The sequence below is a fragment of the Ambystoma mexicanum genome, chromosome 7q (genome assembly GCF_040938575.1).
Source record: "Ambystoma mexicanum isolate Mex_15411 chromosome 7q, UKY_AmexF1_1, whole genome shotgun sequence".
In the NCBI taxonomy this organism is placed as follows: domain Eukaryota; kingdom Metazoa; phylum Chordata; class Amphibia; order Caudata; family Ambystomatidae; genus Ambystoma; species Ambystoma mexicanum.
The window spans coordinates 721,555,451-721,569,413 of record NC_090941.1 but is presented as its reverse complement, the minus strand read 5'-3'; the positions used below and the strand labels follow the sequence as shown (position 1 = coordinate 721,569,413).

At 46.5% G+C, this 13,963-nt stretch overlaps 1 protein-coding gene across 7 annotated transcripts in view; it reads left to right on the top strand.

The window, feature by feature from the left end:
• Positions 1-13,963, top strand: part of PARP4 (poly(ADP-ribose) polymerase family member 4) — a 2,748,946-nt gene that overhangs the window by 2,481,776 nt on the left and 253,207 nt on the right. For all 7 annotated transcript variants that reach the window (XM_069639202.1, XM_069639198.1, XM_069639200.1 and 4 more), the window contains one exon: positions 8,962-9,048. In XM_069639202.1, coding sequence (XP_069495303.1) covers positions 8,962-9,048 — 87 coding nt within the window. The remainder of the gene's footprint in view (positions 1-8,961; positions 9,049-13,963) is intronic.

Genomic DNA, 13,963 nt, shown 5'->3' with positions numbered 1-13,963 from the left:
ATAAAAAGTAGTATCCACTGCCACCAGCCAAAACTCGATCAGGGGGGACGGAGACGTGCCCCGTCGAACAACAGACCCCGGGGCAATCAAATTGCCCCGACCAGTACGTCCACAATATGATGGTTTGTACTGGTTTCTGTTCATAATTTGGGACTAGTAAAGCCAATGGTGACTTTACATGCCCTGGGAGACAGTAGTCAGTCCCAGGGTATGGAGTCTATGTTGGGGGGTCGCTACAACACCCCTGGGTTACGGCACAGAGGGTGCTGTGTAACCCACATCAAAAACACGAGACCCTATGGAGTAAAAGACCCCATAGCCCATAAAACACATTGAAAGATAAAGGAACACCTCAAATCATGTCTAAGAGTGGGAGTAAAAAGAATCTCACTCTTAGCAGGAGAAAAAATAAACCCCAGAAATCCAGCAAAGCTGCTGGGGGACTCACTAGGTTTAGGAAATTAGCCTTTACAGAGAATTCTCCCTAACAGTCACTTCATCTCAGTCCCACAGGTTCATTGGGGCACAGTGGTTCTCTGAAACCTTTCTGCAACAAAGGGGTGCAGTGCGGGTACGAATCGGCTCCGTCTGACGCCCCCTATGCTCACTGCGCTGGACATGACATCGGGGGCCAGTATATATTGAGGCACTGCACCCCGTGACCTCTGTTTGATGATCGGAATGTCTTTGCTTACTAATTTCTCTACACCATGCCGACTATGTCAAGGGCCTTCGGGATTCAAGCCGTATGCGGATTTCAGCTGACAGATGTCCGTTTTGGATCTGCACCGGGTCTGTCTTTATTGTTTGGGCACGTGGTATGCTACTCAGGATTGCAGGTCGTGCTAGTCCATGCACCCGAAGGCCCTCCAGGATATAGCAGCAAAGCTCTTCAACTTCGCCCACAAGGTCTGCAGTCTTGTTTGAGGTCGCATGACAAAGAGCGCCATCCCGAAAAACAGTCTCTGTGCATAGAGGAAGAAAAGGACAAGAAGAAGAAGCAGCACTGGAAGAGGTCCCACTTCCCGAATGTACCTATCACTGTCCCTCTTCTTTATCCTCTAAGAAGAGGGGCCACTTCTCCAGGTAGGCCCTGGAACAGCAGGTACAAATCTCTATTCCCACCCAGTCCTGCACTAAAGAGGAATGGGAGGTATTTTGCCTGAAGATGATGGACATGTTTGCCATGGTGCTGGCGGCTTTGGCCTCAGCTTTGTTGGTGCCAGTGAAGGCGCATCTGTTGCAATCGGAAATGGCACCTGTTGGAGTGCACTGCCATACACCTTCGGGCTCGGGCCTGAATCCACTGATGAATGAATGGTCCAGGCGCCAGACAGCCCAGCCTATGGGTGCAGCTGTCCCGGTTTTGGGGCTGTCTCAACGTCGACATCCTCTGCGCTGATCGACACCGGTATCTTCAAAGCACCCTGGAAGTATTCTCCCTTCCCAAGAGATGTCATCATTTCCAAGATTAACTCTGTCTATGACAAGGACCGTGATCAGGTACCCTTTCCCAGAAGACAATCATTTACCTGTAGAATTGTATGGCGAAGGTGAGAAATTGATGGGGCTAGCTGAGGACCGTCAAGTCACCAGTGGCCGGGCACGTCCCAAGAGATGGATATCTTGCCAGCTCCTACTCCGGGCAAGCCTCAGGCCCTTTTCAGTGGATGATAGCCAAGGTTGATGATTCATTGGGGCTTTCTGCTCCATCCAGAGCCAATATCCAGTACGAGCTTTGTGATATCCTGGATGATGCCCCTAGGAAGGAGACACTGCTGCCCTTCAATGTGGAAGTGGATGCACCTGTAACGGAGGTTTGCGAGAAACCTGCCTTTGTTGCTGCAGTTGACAGGGATCTAGCGAGGAAACACCACACGGCACAGTCTGATCCAACCTTTCTATCCTCTCATGACTCCCTTTAACGCTTGGTGGTTCAGTTGGCTGCAGTGAACCCCTTTCCTCCCTCCTGACTGTTACAGTAAGAGGCTTGACTCTTGGGGCAAGATGTTTGCGTTGGGCAGCCTTGCTCTACATTCAGTGAATGTTTCATGCACTCTCACCAGGTTATGGTTAGGCCTATAGTCTGCTGTGGCAGGGGCGGGTGAGCACACCCCTGAAAGAGAGATCAAGGATGGTTTCCAGACCGTGGTGGCTGATGGCAGGGAGGCTTCCCGGCAGATTTTAAAATCAGGCTTGGAAACTGTGGACTGTGTGGGCAGGTCCATGGCCACAGGGACGGTACTCAAACTTCACTCTTGGTTGAGGAAATTAGGAAGAAACACCCATCAGAAAGAAAGGTAAGTAATTTGTTCTTTGCCTGCCCTGAGTAAGGAAACATGTGGAGCAGTTGTCCTGATTAATGCCCCTCTCTGTCAAGGATCATTGAGGCCAAATGTCCTATAGGTGGAGAAACCCTATAGTGTAGTGACCCAAGGCCACAGTGCAGTGGCCCCAGCTTCCAGAACAAGTAATCACAATACCAACCTCTCCCACTCCCACAAATTCCCAAGTATATATAGTAGACATTATTCACAATTCTTTCCTTTTATGAAACTTATTTTTTTCAGTTATGTTTGTGGTTTCATAGAGACCACTCTAACTTACCAAACACAGTAAGATTATTTCACCAGGATAATATAATCGGCAAAACTGAAAAGCTGATATATGACCCCAGTTTTCAATGTTTTACAGTTTGTAATTTGACAGCAGGCTACATCTCCTCCCATCCCATCTCATCTAATATTTAGTTTTAGAACAAACAATATGAAGAGGTGGTGAAGCTAGAGAATGCATTGGAAGAGCAGAGGGGGGCAGGTTTTCTCAGAGTGAAACATGAGCTGGCATGGCAAAAGATCCATACCTGGCTTCCTGCCTCCTTAGCCCACAACACAAAACCCATACCGGCACCCTGTGTACCACCCCCCACACTTGCATCCTGCTTCCTCACCAATATGCTTAATATAAATTGTTTAAATTATTTATAGAGTAACACTATAAAGTATGAACCCATAATTAACTATAAACAACAATTTCATTTCCGGTCCCCAGCATGCTGGCTTGACTCTTTTGGGCAATGTCCCAGACCTAGTTCAGAGGTGAAGAATCTGGGCATTATCAATGAGAACCTGTCACTGAGTACGCAAGTTACAGCAGTGACAAAATCATGCTATTTCATTATTAGGAATATAAAAACATCTTTCCCAATGTAGCACAACCGGTTATGGGTGAAAGGATCAAATACAAAGAATCGAAATGCAATACATTCGAGTCAAAAGGAATGTATGCCCCCCCATCTCCGTTTTTATGGCAAAAAAACATACATTTTACCTATACCAAAACCCCCAAAAAAAAACATTAAAAAAAGGCATTCAGTCTTTTTTTTCAGTCCTTTTGACTCGAATGTATTGCATTCGATCCTTTTGTTTTCAAATGAATGACTGGACACCAGCACAACCACACCAGGTATTATTAGTTTGTAATGCTCTGGTCTCCTCACGCCTTGATTTTAACAATGTAATTTATCTGCATCTGCCAGACTATGCCATTAACAGGCTGAAAAATGTACAAAATACAGCTGCAAGGCTTTTAATTAAGTGTGAGAAATTCCAACAAATCTTCCTGGCAATCCGCTCTCTACACTGGCTGACTGTAAAAAAACAGAATCACCTTTAAAAGCATGCAGCATTCAATAGCCACGCCTCTAGCAAAAAGGTTTAGCACCTTTGCCAAGGTAAACTCAGCTAGGATAAGGCTGGACAGAAGACTGAACCCACCAGCCTACAGGAACGAGAGAGCGGCTGCCCGCTCATTCCTACTGGCCATCAGATGCTGGAACACCTTACCTGCTACATGACTCACGTAACTAAACCTCTTAGGATATAGGAAAAAGTTCAAACTTATCTCTTCAATCTGTAATGCTTACCGTGTTTTCCTCACAGCTATTTTTGCGGTTGGTATTTTTTCTGTGGTGTTTTCAACAACAACAAAAAAAGTGTTGTGTGTTGGGCGTATGGTATTAGGGGGGGTGGGTGGCAGGGTGATGGGATGGGGTGTGTTGAAGGGAAGCAGGGGGAACCCCAACCTTAGAAAAAAGAAAAATGCTTCAAAAACAGCCGCAGTGAAAACACCATAACGAAAATGCCAACTGCAAAAATAGCCGTGGGAAAAACACAGGAAACCTACCCATAATTAATACTGTACGGGCTTCTAATTACCTGTGTGTTTTGGAGCTTTCCACTCAACACCGAATAGCGGCGAAATACCCTTTCCAGTTAATTGTTGCACTTAATAAAACTCACCCATAACATATGAGTGAGGCTTTTTCTACAGATAGTTAAGGAAAAGGAGGCCCAGTGATGAAAAGTGATTTACCCACGATCACATAAAGGATTTAGTGTAAAAGGTAGGGATTTGAGCCCTGTCTTTCTGGTTCACAGTTTCCAATTCAGAAAGCAGGGGAGACTCAATCTTTCCTATTCAATCATCAATATCAGAAACAAAAGAAATGCTTTCTGCAAAGTTGTTACTCAAGGACTAAACTAATATAGTGTTCAATAAATCTGGTTTTCAAAGCACCAATGTATCTACATGGGTGAAGCCTATTAATCATCTGTATCCTGAGACAAATACATCTGAGAAACAGACTAAGATTATAATTATCATGAAAACCTACTATAATTATGATCTAAGTCTGTACAATTGTGTGTACTTTCAAAGCACCAAGCCACATGATAAAGCAAACTGAAAAAGTATAAGGGAAGTAGTAATTGAAACATATATTCATAAAGCAAGTATGCATCACTTGGAACAAAGATGGGGATGGGAGTGTGTGAATCCAATCCCCACAATTGGGTGCAGTGGCCTCCGGGTCAAAGAGAGATGTCAGCAACAGTCAACCTGTTGACCTACCATTCCAGATGTGTACCTCCATCTCATTTACCCTATTTTTCTTACCCATCATCCTCTGGTGTCCTTCCCTTGCACCACATTCTCAATACTCTCCTGTTTCTTACAGTTAACTTTCAGACCTCTATTCCCTTTTGCTCCATCATTTAACTATTGATTAAACCCCTACCCCTTATCTAGCATGCAGCTCTTTCCCTTGCCCACATTTCTCAATCACCAATCCCTTCCCACTCACACCCTTTTATTGCCCATCACACCAAGCCTATTGCTTGTCCCTCACCACCTTCCATTGCACTTGCTTGCAGTTAGACAGTAGACAATTTTGATTTGCCATTCAGACTCTGTCAGACCCAACAAGAAGCTGTGGTCGGTGTCTTGCTTGGAATTGTGGCTATGGGGTCTGCAGGTGGATAATTCACAGCCATTGCTTTTTGCTCACTGTACCTTCACAGATGGGAAATATCCATTTGCATATCAGTCTTTGTCCCGCCCACAAGGGCAGTCCAGCACCGAAATGCTATGGCAATTCCTCTCTGAACAAGAGTACCATCAGCAACCCCATACACGTGTTTCAGCCTTGTTGGGCATCATCAGTGAGGTGAAGCTGAGCCTCTCTAAGCACAGTGAGCAGGGAGTCCACGTCTGGTTGCCCCCAGGTAACCTAGGGTGACCAACCCCAAGTTCCTTTCAAAAATACAAAAAAGGTAGCAGGTGCCCCTCTCTCGAAAGAACAAGGCATGATAACCTGTTCAGTGGTTATTAACCACACTGAGAGTTCGCAGCCATTGCTTTTTGCTCACATAGCATAGCCATGGCATTTCGGTGCTGGACTGCCCATGTGGGCGGGACAAAGACTGAAATGCAAATGGGTATTTCCCATCTGTGAAAGGTACAGTGAGCAAAAAGCGTGTGCTGCAAACTCTCATCTCAGAGCAGGTTATCATGCCATGTTCTTTCTGGAGAGGAGCGCCTGCTACCTTTTTTGAAATATTTGAAAGAAACTTGGGGTTGGTCACCCTGAGTTACCTGGGGGCAACCAGACGTGGTCTCCCTGCTCACTGTGCTCAGAGAGACAAAGCTTCACTTCACTGATGAGGCCCAACAAGGCTGAAACACGTGTATGGGGTTGCTTTTGGTACTCTTGTTCAGAGAGGAATTGCCATAGCATTTCGGTGCTGGACTGCCCATGTGGGCGGGACAAAGACTGATATGCAAATGAATATTTCCCATCTGTGAAAGGTACAGTGAGTAAAAAGCATGTGCTGCAAACTCTCATCTCAGAGCAGGTTATCATGCAATGTTCTTTCTGGAGAGGAGTGCCTGCTACCTTTTTTGAAATATTTGAAAGGAACCTGTGGTTGGTCACCCTGAGTTACCTGGGGGCAACCAGACGTGGACTCCCTGCTCACTGTGCTCAGAGAGACAAAGCTTCACCTCACTGATGAGGCCCAACAAGGCTGAAACATGTGTATGGAGTTGCTTTTGGTACTCTTGTTCAGAGAGGAATTGCCATAGCATTTCGGTGCTGGACTGCCCATGTGGGCGGGACAAAGACTGATATGCAAATGGATATTTCCCATCTGTGAAAGGTACAGTGAGCAAAAAGCGTGTGCTGCAAACTCTCATCTCAGAGCAGGTTATCATGCCATGTTCTTTCTGGAGAGGAGGGCCTGCTACCTTTTTTGAAATATTTGAAAGGAACTTGGGGTTAGTCACCGTGAGTTACCTGGGGGCAACCAGACGTGGACTCCCTGCTCACTGTGCTCAGAGAGACAAAGCTTCACCTCACTGATGAGGCCCAACAAGGCTGAAACACGTGTATGGGGTTGCTTTTGGTACTCTTGTTCAGAGAGGAATTGCCATAGCATTTTGGTGCTGGACTGCCCATGTGGGCGGGACAAAGACTGATATGCAAATGGATATTTCCCATCTGTGAAAGGTACAGTGAGTAAAAAGCGTGTGCTGCAAACTCTCATCTCAGAGCAGGTTATCATGCCATGTTCTTTCTGGAGAGGAGCGCCTGCTACCTTTTTTGAATTATTTGAAAGGAACTTGTGGTTGGTCACCCTGAGTTACCTGGGGGCAACCAGACGTGGACTCCCTGCTCACTGTGCTCAGAGAGACAAAGCTTCACCTCACTGATGAGGCCCAACAAGGCTGAAACACGTGTATGGGGTTGCTTTTGGTACTCTTGTTCAGAGAGGAATTGCCATAGCATTTTGGTGCTGGACTGCCCATGTGTGCGGGACAAAGACTGATATGCAAATGGATATTTCCCATCTGTGAAAGGTACAGTGAGCAAAAAGCGTGTGCTGCAAACTCTCATCTCAGAGCAGGTTATCATGCCATGTTCTTTCTGGAGAGGAGCGCCTGCTACCTTTTTTGAAGTGTTTTTCAACTGTTTCCAAAAAAGTACCACAAATAGTCCAAAAGACATTTCTCTAACCACTATACAAGTAACATCCAGGGGTGCTATTCAGGGTGCTATTACACTATTTTTGTATGAACACACTGGTGATCAATAAATTCACCAGAACATAAGGGAAGCATTTGTACATAATCATACTGAGAACAAACTCTAATTAGATATGGACCCTTATGTCATTGGCAAGTGGGAATCATATTAAGCTGTGGATTGTAACAGTCCAATGGTTAATGGGGAGCAGTGGTGCCAACATTACTCATCCAGGGTCACAGAATCTGGTATTCAAATGGATAGATTGCCACTGGGCGGTATGATAATGCCCCTGCAGCCTAGACTCCTCTCGCACTCACTCACTGTGGAGGTCCATGTGTCGGGTCCATCCATGCACATCTACAACATTGATAAAATCAAGGCAAATGACTCGCCCTATTTACAAAGAATCTGACCAGGCTTTGCAGCATGTGGTACCTTTGTGGCAGGCTATATTGTGAAGGATTTTATCTTTTTGTATTATTCTTTTTACATTTTGGAGCTCTCGCCCATGGGGCAACAGCACAGCCAGCCTGGGAAGCAATGGCCCCTTTGCACCCCTTGCCAGTCCGTCCATGTCACTTTGAGATGCATTGCCGTCTACATTATTCCAATTTCAAGTTGTACACCATGCCAAGACAGTTTACTTTTTCTATTTACATTCAGTTATCTTTCTTTACTATCCAGTCCCTTGTTTAGCCACCGGAAATATCAGACAGTGCACTTCCATTGTTTAAAATGGTAATTTTCTGTGTTTATGGTTTAATTAATTGTTCAATTTGTGCATCACAGTTTAATGGTAGCTCAATAGAGTATCTTTTCCAGCGGTTTATCAAGCAGAAAGATAATTGACATAGTGCTTAAAGAAATGGATCATGGTAACAAATACGATTGTGCACATTAGGCAATGCACATATCCTTTTATTAAGCACATTTTGCTAATTGTCTTGAATGTTTCCCATCTTAACCATACACAAAGAATACACATCTGTTATCTAATTTTTGGGAAACATTTTTGGTTGTTGAAAGAGGGTAAATGTATTTAATTTCTGTAATGGTTTGGTATAAATCATCAGTACCTTTTTAGTCAGAAATGTTTTATAAAAAGATGAATATGCAATAAACTAGGGCCTCCATTTAGATGTGTGTCAGGAGCAGTGCTTCTGTCAGCTCTTCATTCTGCCTCCTAGCCTGGAAGTGGAGCTACAGCCTGATTACAAACAAGTGCTAACTGACATGGTGTAAACTCTGCCATGCAAATTAGTTGAAAAGACAAGCGTGCGGTACATTGGACCGCTGTCTGCCAGCAGGGACCTGGTGGCCTTGGGTAGCTTTCCATCTACTTTACTTCTGGGCGTTGGAGCTACCAAAGGAATTCCCGCCACTGGACCATGCAACAGAGGAAATAATGCTTAAACTCAGAAAGAGGACACAGGGCTGTTGATGTTGACATTCTCTTTCCACTTTTCACTGCTACTTATTCCAGAAAATAGGTACTGTTATTTTCAGGAACACGCCCTGCCTCTCAAACACGGACTGTTCCAAGATTGCTCCATTTGTAAGCAGTAGATTTGTTAAATCCTTGTTTTATTTTTCAGGTGGCTCAGTCTCCTATTCTAAGCTGGAAATTAAAGCAAGTTGAAGCATATCACAATTGGGTACATCTTTTTCTGCTTCAAACTCCGGTAAAGTGCACTTTACTATTCTATTTCTATTGTACTGTAAATGGTGATCAAATAATGGCTTTTTTACATTTGCTATTTGCAGGTAGTAATATGAAAATGCTGCTGCTGGTGTTACGTATGTGAAAACATTAACCACAATTTTTGCAGAATTGGTTACGATTGAATTATAAATAAACAAATCGAATGCCTTGATTACATTGGGTAACCTACATTATCATAAATGGCCTCCCTCGTCACCTTACTCAATATGAGGCTCTACCACCTCTGCTTAGTTGTTTAATTTTACAGACCTTTCTTCCCTGATGCTGCAGGGGCATCTTAGCTATTCCTCTTCTGGGTGTGATGGATCCTGCAGAGTTATCACTGAACCCCAGTTTAGCATCTCCTCCCATGTGTCCTGGGGAAGGCAGACGCTACCTGATCCTAACCTTGGGGGTGGTAACACCAGGGAGGATCACATGGTAGGAGATGGCTGTCAGCGAGGAAGTGGTGACTACTTTGGGAGAGACGCAGTATTCATCTTGTGAGGATGAGAGTCCTATAATTTCCAAATATCTTATGGCCTGCTGTCATTGCACAAGTCCCTCCTTTGAAACTACCAAAAGAACAAGCTGTGAAATGTCATTTAAACAGAATAAAGTTTGTACCTTGGGGGTTCAGGAATTAAATATGACATCCTCTCATTGTTATGACTCTGTTTTAGGTATAGGTCCCAACCCAAATGTTAAATCACAAACCTTTTTCATAACATCCCCTAACCCTGATAACTCTCATTTCACAAAGCAATCAAAACTAACTAAATGTCAAAGGTCCAAAACCACTATGGACTTCAGGATCCATATTGCCTGTAGTACTGGGGCGAGGAAGAGGGACAGAGTTAGTAAGCATCAGAGGTGCTATTAAACAGAATGTGCAGTGTAGTTGTTGTAGAGCCAGCCTCTGGGCGGGACCTTTAAACTAAAAAATGAGCTGCAGCTGGAGAGCGATGCAGAAGGAGTAGTAGAGGCAAAATCAGTCCGGAGTTTGGAGATTGCCTCCGAAGGAAGAGCGCCAGCTGAAGCCGACACGAGAAGAGAAGGCATGCAATATTGCAGAGTGTGCGCAGCAGGAAGCGGCATTGTGGACCGAAACAGGAAGAGAAGCCCCATCCATAGGGGAGACATGCTCTCAACCCGATGTGTGTTGCTTCCGTGTGCGGGAAGACACAGAGGTCCACTGGAGATAGCAGAGCTCCTGAAAAGAGCTGTGCTGACCGCTGAAGTTACACAGGAGCTGACAACAGAGTGAGCAGAATGCAAAAGCTCAGCTGCATCAGCAGAAAGTGAATCAGAGATGCCAACAGAGACCAGTGAGTTGGCCTGAGGTTAAAGGTGACCCCGGGGTGCCCTGAGCAGGACATATGGCAGGGATGGGTTTAAGGAGCACCCTCGCTGACCCTTCACTGCACTGGGGCTCAAGGGGAATACCTGAGCCGCAGCTAGCGTCAACCTCCGAAGAAAACAGTACTTCCTGGTTCATTGCGGGAAAATGACAATGACTATTTCCTTGATCAGCTTCTTCAACATCCTGGGAATGAGGAAAAAGAAGGGAATTCAAACAATAGAACTCTGCCATATCAAGTGCAGGGTGTCTGTTACATATGTCAGCTAAGCCTGAAAATGAGAGTAAAAAATCAGAAACACGGTGTACTCTAAGGTGTACAGAGATCATGCTAAGGCTTTGCAAACTTGCTGCATATCAAAGAAAAAGATTCCTGAGTTGCTTGCAGCTCTAGAGAGGATGGGAACACCTCAAGGCTTACTGAACCAAGGTTCAATAAGCCTTGAGGTGTTGTGCAGATATGGTCAGCAATCAAGACACTCCCTATTAAAGTATCTTGTTGTCAGGACCTTCAGAGATTGACAAAGTACCTTCCAGTAAATCGGGATATGCTTTTGTTATTGCATTAACCAGGGGAGGACTGGCAACATTTGACCTGTGGGGGCAAGTTTACTTTTCTGGCCTATACTGTAGTGACCCAAGGCCACAGTGTGTAGCGGCCCCAACTTCCAGAACAAGTAATCACCCAATATTAACCTCTCCCACACATTCTCAAGTATATATAGTGGACATTATTGACATGAATTTCCTTTTATGGACCATATTTTAAGTTATTTTTGTGGTTTCTTGTAGACCCGGACCCCTGGAAATTCTCCCACTTACCAAACATGGTAACATTATTTCACCAGGATAATATAATTGGCAAAACGGAAAAGCTGGGCAATGAGCCCAGTTTCCAGTGTGTTACAGTTTGTAATTTGACAACAGGCTACATATCCTCCCATCCGATCTCATCTAATATTTAGTTTTAGAACAATATGAAGAGGTGGTGAAGCTAGAGAATGCATTGGAAGAGCCGAGGGGGCTGGGTTTTCTCAGAGTCAAACATGAGCTGGCATGGCAAAAGATCCATACCTGGCTTCCTGCCTCCTTAGCCCAAAACACAAAACCCATACCGGCAACCTGTGTACCACCCCCCACACTTGCATCCTACCTCCTTAACAGTATTCTTAATATACATTGTTTAAATGAACACTATAGTAACACTATAAGAGTATATACCCATAATTAATTATAAACGATAACCACCATTTCCGGTCCCCAGCATGCTGGCTTGACTCTTTTGGGCAATGCCCCAAACCTAGCTCAGAGGTGAAGAATCTGGGTGTTATTACCAACGAGAACCTGTCACTGAATGCACAAGTTACAGCAGTGATAAAAATCTTTCCCTATCTAGCACAACCACACCAGGTGTTAGTTTGCAATGCCCTGGTCGCCTCATACCTTGATTTTAACAACACTATTTATCTGGATCTGCCAGACTATGCCATTAACAGTGTAAGAAATTCCAACAAATCTCCCCGTTATCCGTTATCATGCACTCAGTCTTGAGTGTGCAGGGCCCGACCACTGCTGGGACGCATGTTCGGCTTGCAGCGCTCTTGGTCACAGGGCATTGAAGAATAGATTGTCGCAGTGGCGGGAGATCTTCCACACTTCTCCTCCCCACCTTAAGGACTTTGTCTCCAGGACCTCTCATCAAGACAAGGTAGGCCCGCTGTTCAGCATGGCTCGACACAGCACGGCAACTCCTTCCCCAGGGTTCCCACGGATCGCAGTTTCTCGAATTCAGGTTCTGGTAGGCTGAGGCCTCTAAGGCTATCGGCTCTTCCAGGTGCTCTGGGGATAGACCTGAGGCCGTCCTGGCTACCAGCTCTGAAGCTGAGTAGCTCAAGGGCCCAACCAGGTTGTCCTCAGAAGGGCGATCAAGTTTGTGCTTTTCTCCTACCCCAGGGGCTAAGGGATCATTCAGTGCCACCTCCAAGAGTTTGTCCTCTGCACGATCCAACAGGGATACCAGCACAGGTTCCGAGGGCGTCCAGCCTACCGGAGCTCGCTCAGAGGTTGTGAATCAGGGCATTACGACAACTGGCCGTCCGGCTGAGGGCTCACTGCCTTACTAGAGGGATCTCTTAGGTCGACGCCTCTGGTTCGGTGCAAGGCCCAAGCTGTATCCTCCCGTGTCTGAGGCTCTTTTGGCTCCGGGCCTCTGCACCCTCCCGCCCAGGGTGTGGCACAAGGCTTCAAAATGACACAGAGGCCCGTGGCGGAGCCTGCCAGGTTGGTGGCCATCTTGGATCCAGCTCATGGCCTGCCAGTGCTTTCACCCATCGAATGGGCTTTGCAAGATGATCCCTGCCCCTTTCCCTCTGGAAGCGGAACCTACGGTGCAAGTTTCTGGTCTCCTCAGGAATACATCTACCCATCACAGCCTTAAGGCTACAAGCACCAGGTGCCTCAGCGCTTTGACCAGGAGCGGAGGCCCAGCGCGTCGGAGGGCCAGGCCCCTAGGGACATGGCAGCTTGTGGCGACTGCTTCTTCGAGCGCTTCCACTTCTTCATGCGTTCCCCTCAAATGAAGGGGCTCCTGAAGGACATTGTGAAGGAGGTCATCCTGCAGGTGGAGCCGGTCCTGGCCCTACCAGTTGCTCTGGCCCCTCCACCTCCTCATGTACCACCACGCCTCCGCCTCAACAGCCGTAGGACCTGTCTGCGGCTCCGGACCTTGGGGGGACCCCACTGGCACCTGTGTCCCAGGGCCCGGATTCCCTTCAGTCTGTGAAAAAGGGGGAGGAGGGCGATGTAACTGATGAGCCCTCAGCATCAGTTAAGGTGTTTCATGACTGCCTTCAGGGCCTGGCGGAGTTCTTGGAGGTCCCTCTGCCTGAGCTTGGGGATGCGCACCTCGATCTGGTCTGGCATACCTCTCCAGAAGGATGTTCTGCAGGTGGCGTGAAAGGTCTGGGAGAAGCCTAGGGCCAATGCTAAGATGAACACGAGGTTGGACAGTAGGCTTAGGCTGATGGACGGGAGCCAATCCTCCACATCTCCCAACCGCAGCCACATTCCTCAGTGGTGGCTGTGGCTTCCTGATATTTTTAACTATCGTCTTTGTCGTCTTTCTCAATGGGAGCCACATCCAGTTGCCTCTCCAAGGAGGACAACGTCCTCGAGTCTTTGGGAAAGCGCTGTTATTCCATCTCAAGGCTTAATCTGCGGCAAGCCAGTGCAGACACCCTCTTGGCTGCAGCTAACCTGCAGCTGTGGTGGGAGCACAGGGAATTTCTGCCTGACCTCCTTTCAGACAAGCAAGCGTCCTTCAAGGCTGATGTGTCAGAGGCCCGTGCCATTGCGCAGGACCTCATGGAGTCTTCGGTCTCCCACATCGACACAGCCAGCAGAGGGCTGTGCCTTGGTGTCAAGATGAGAAGGACGGCGTGGATGCACGCCACTAAGTTTTCATCTGATGTGCAGCAGTGGATCCTGGATCTGCCCGAGGGCATGGACCTTTTTCATTCATCAACCGATGACGAGT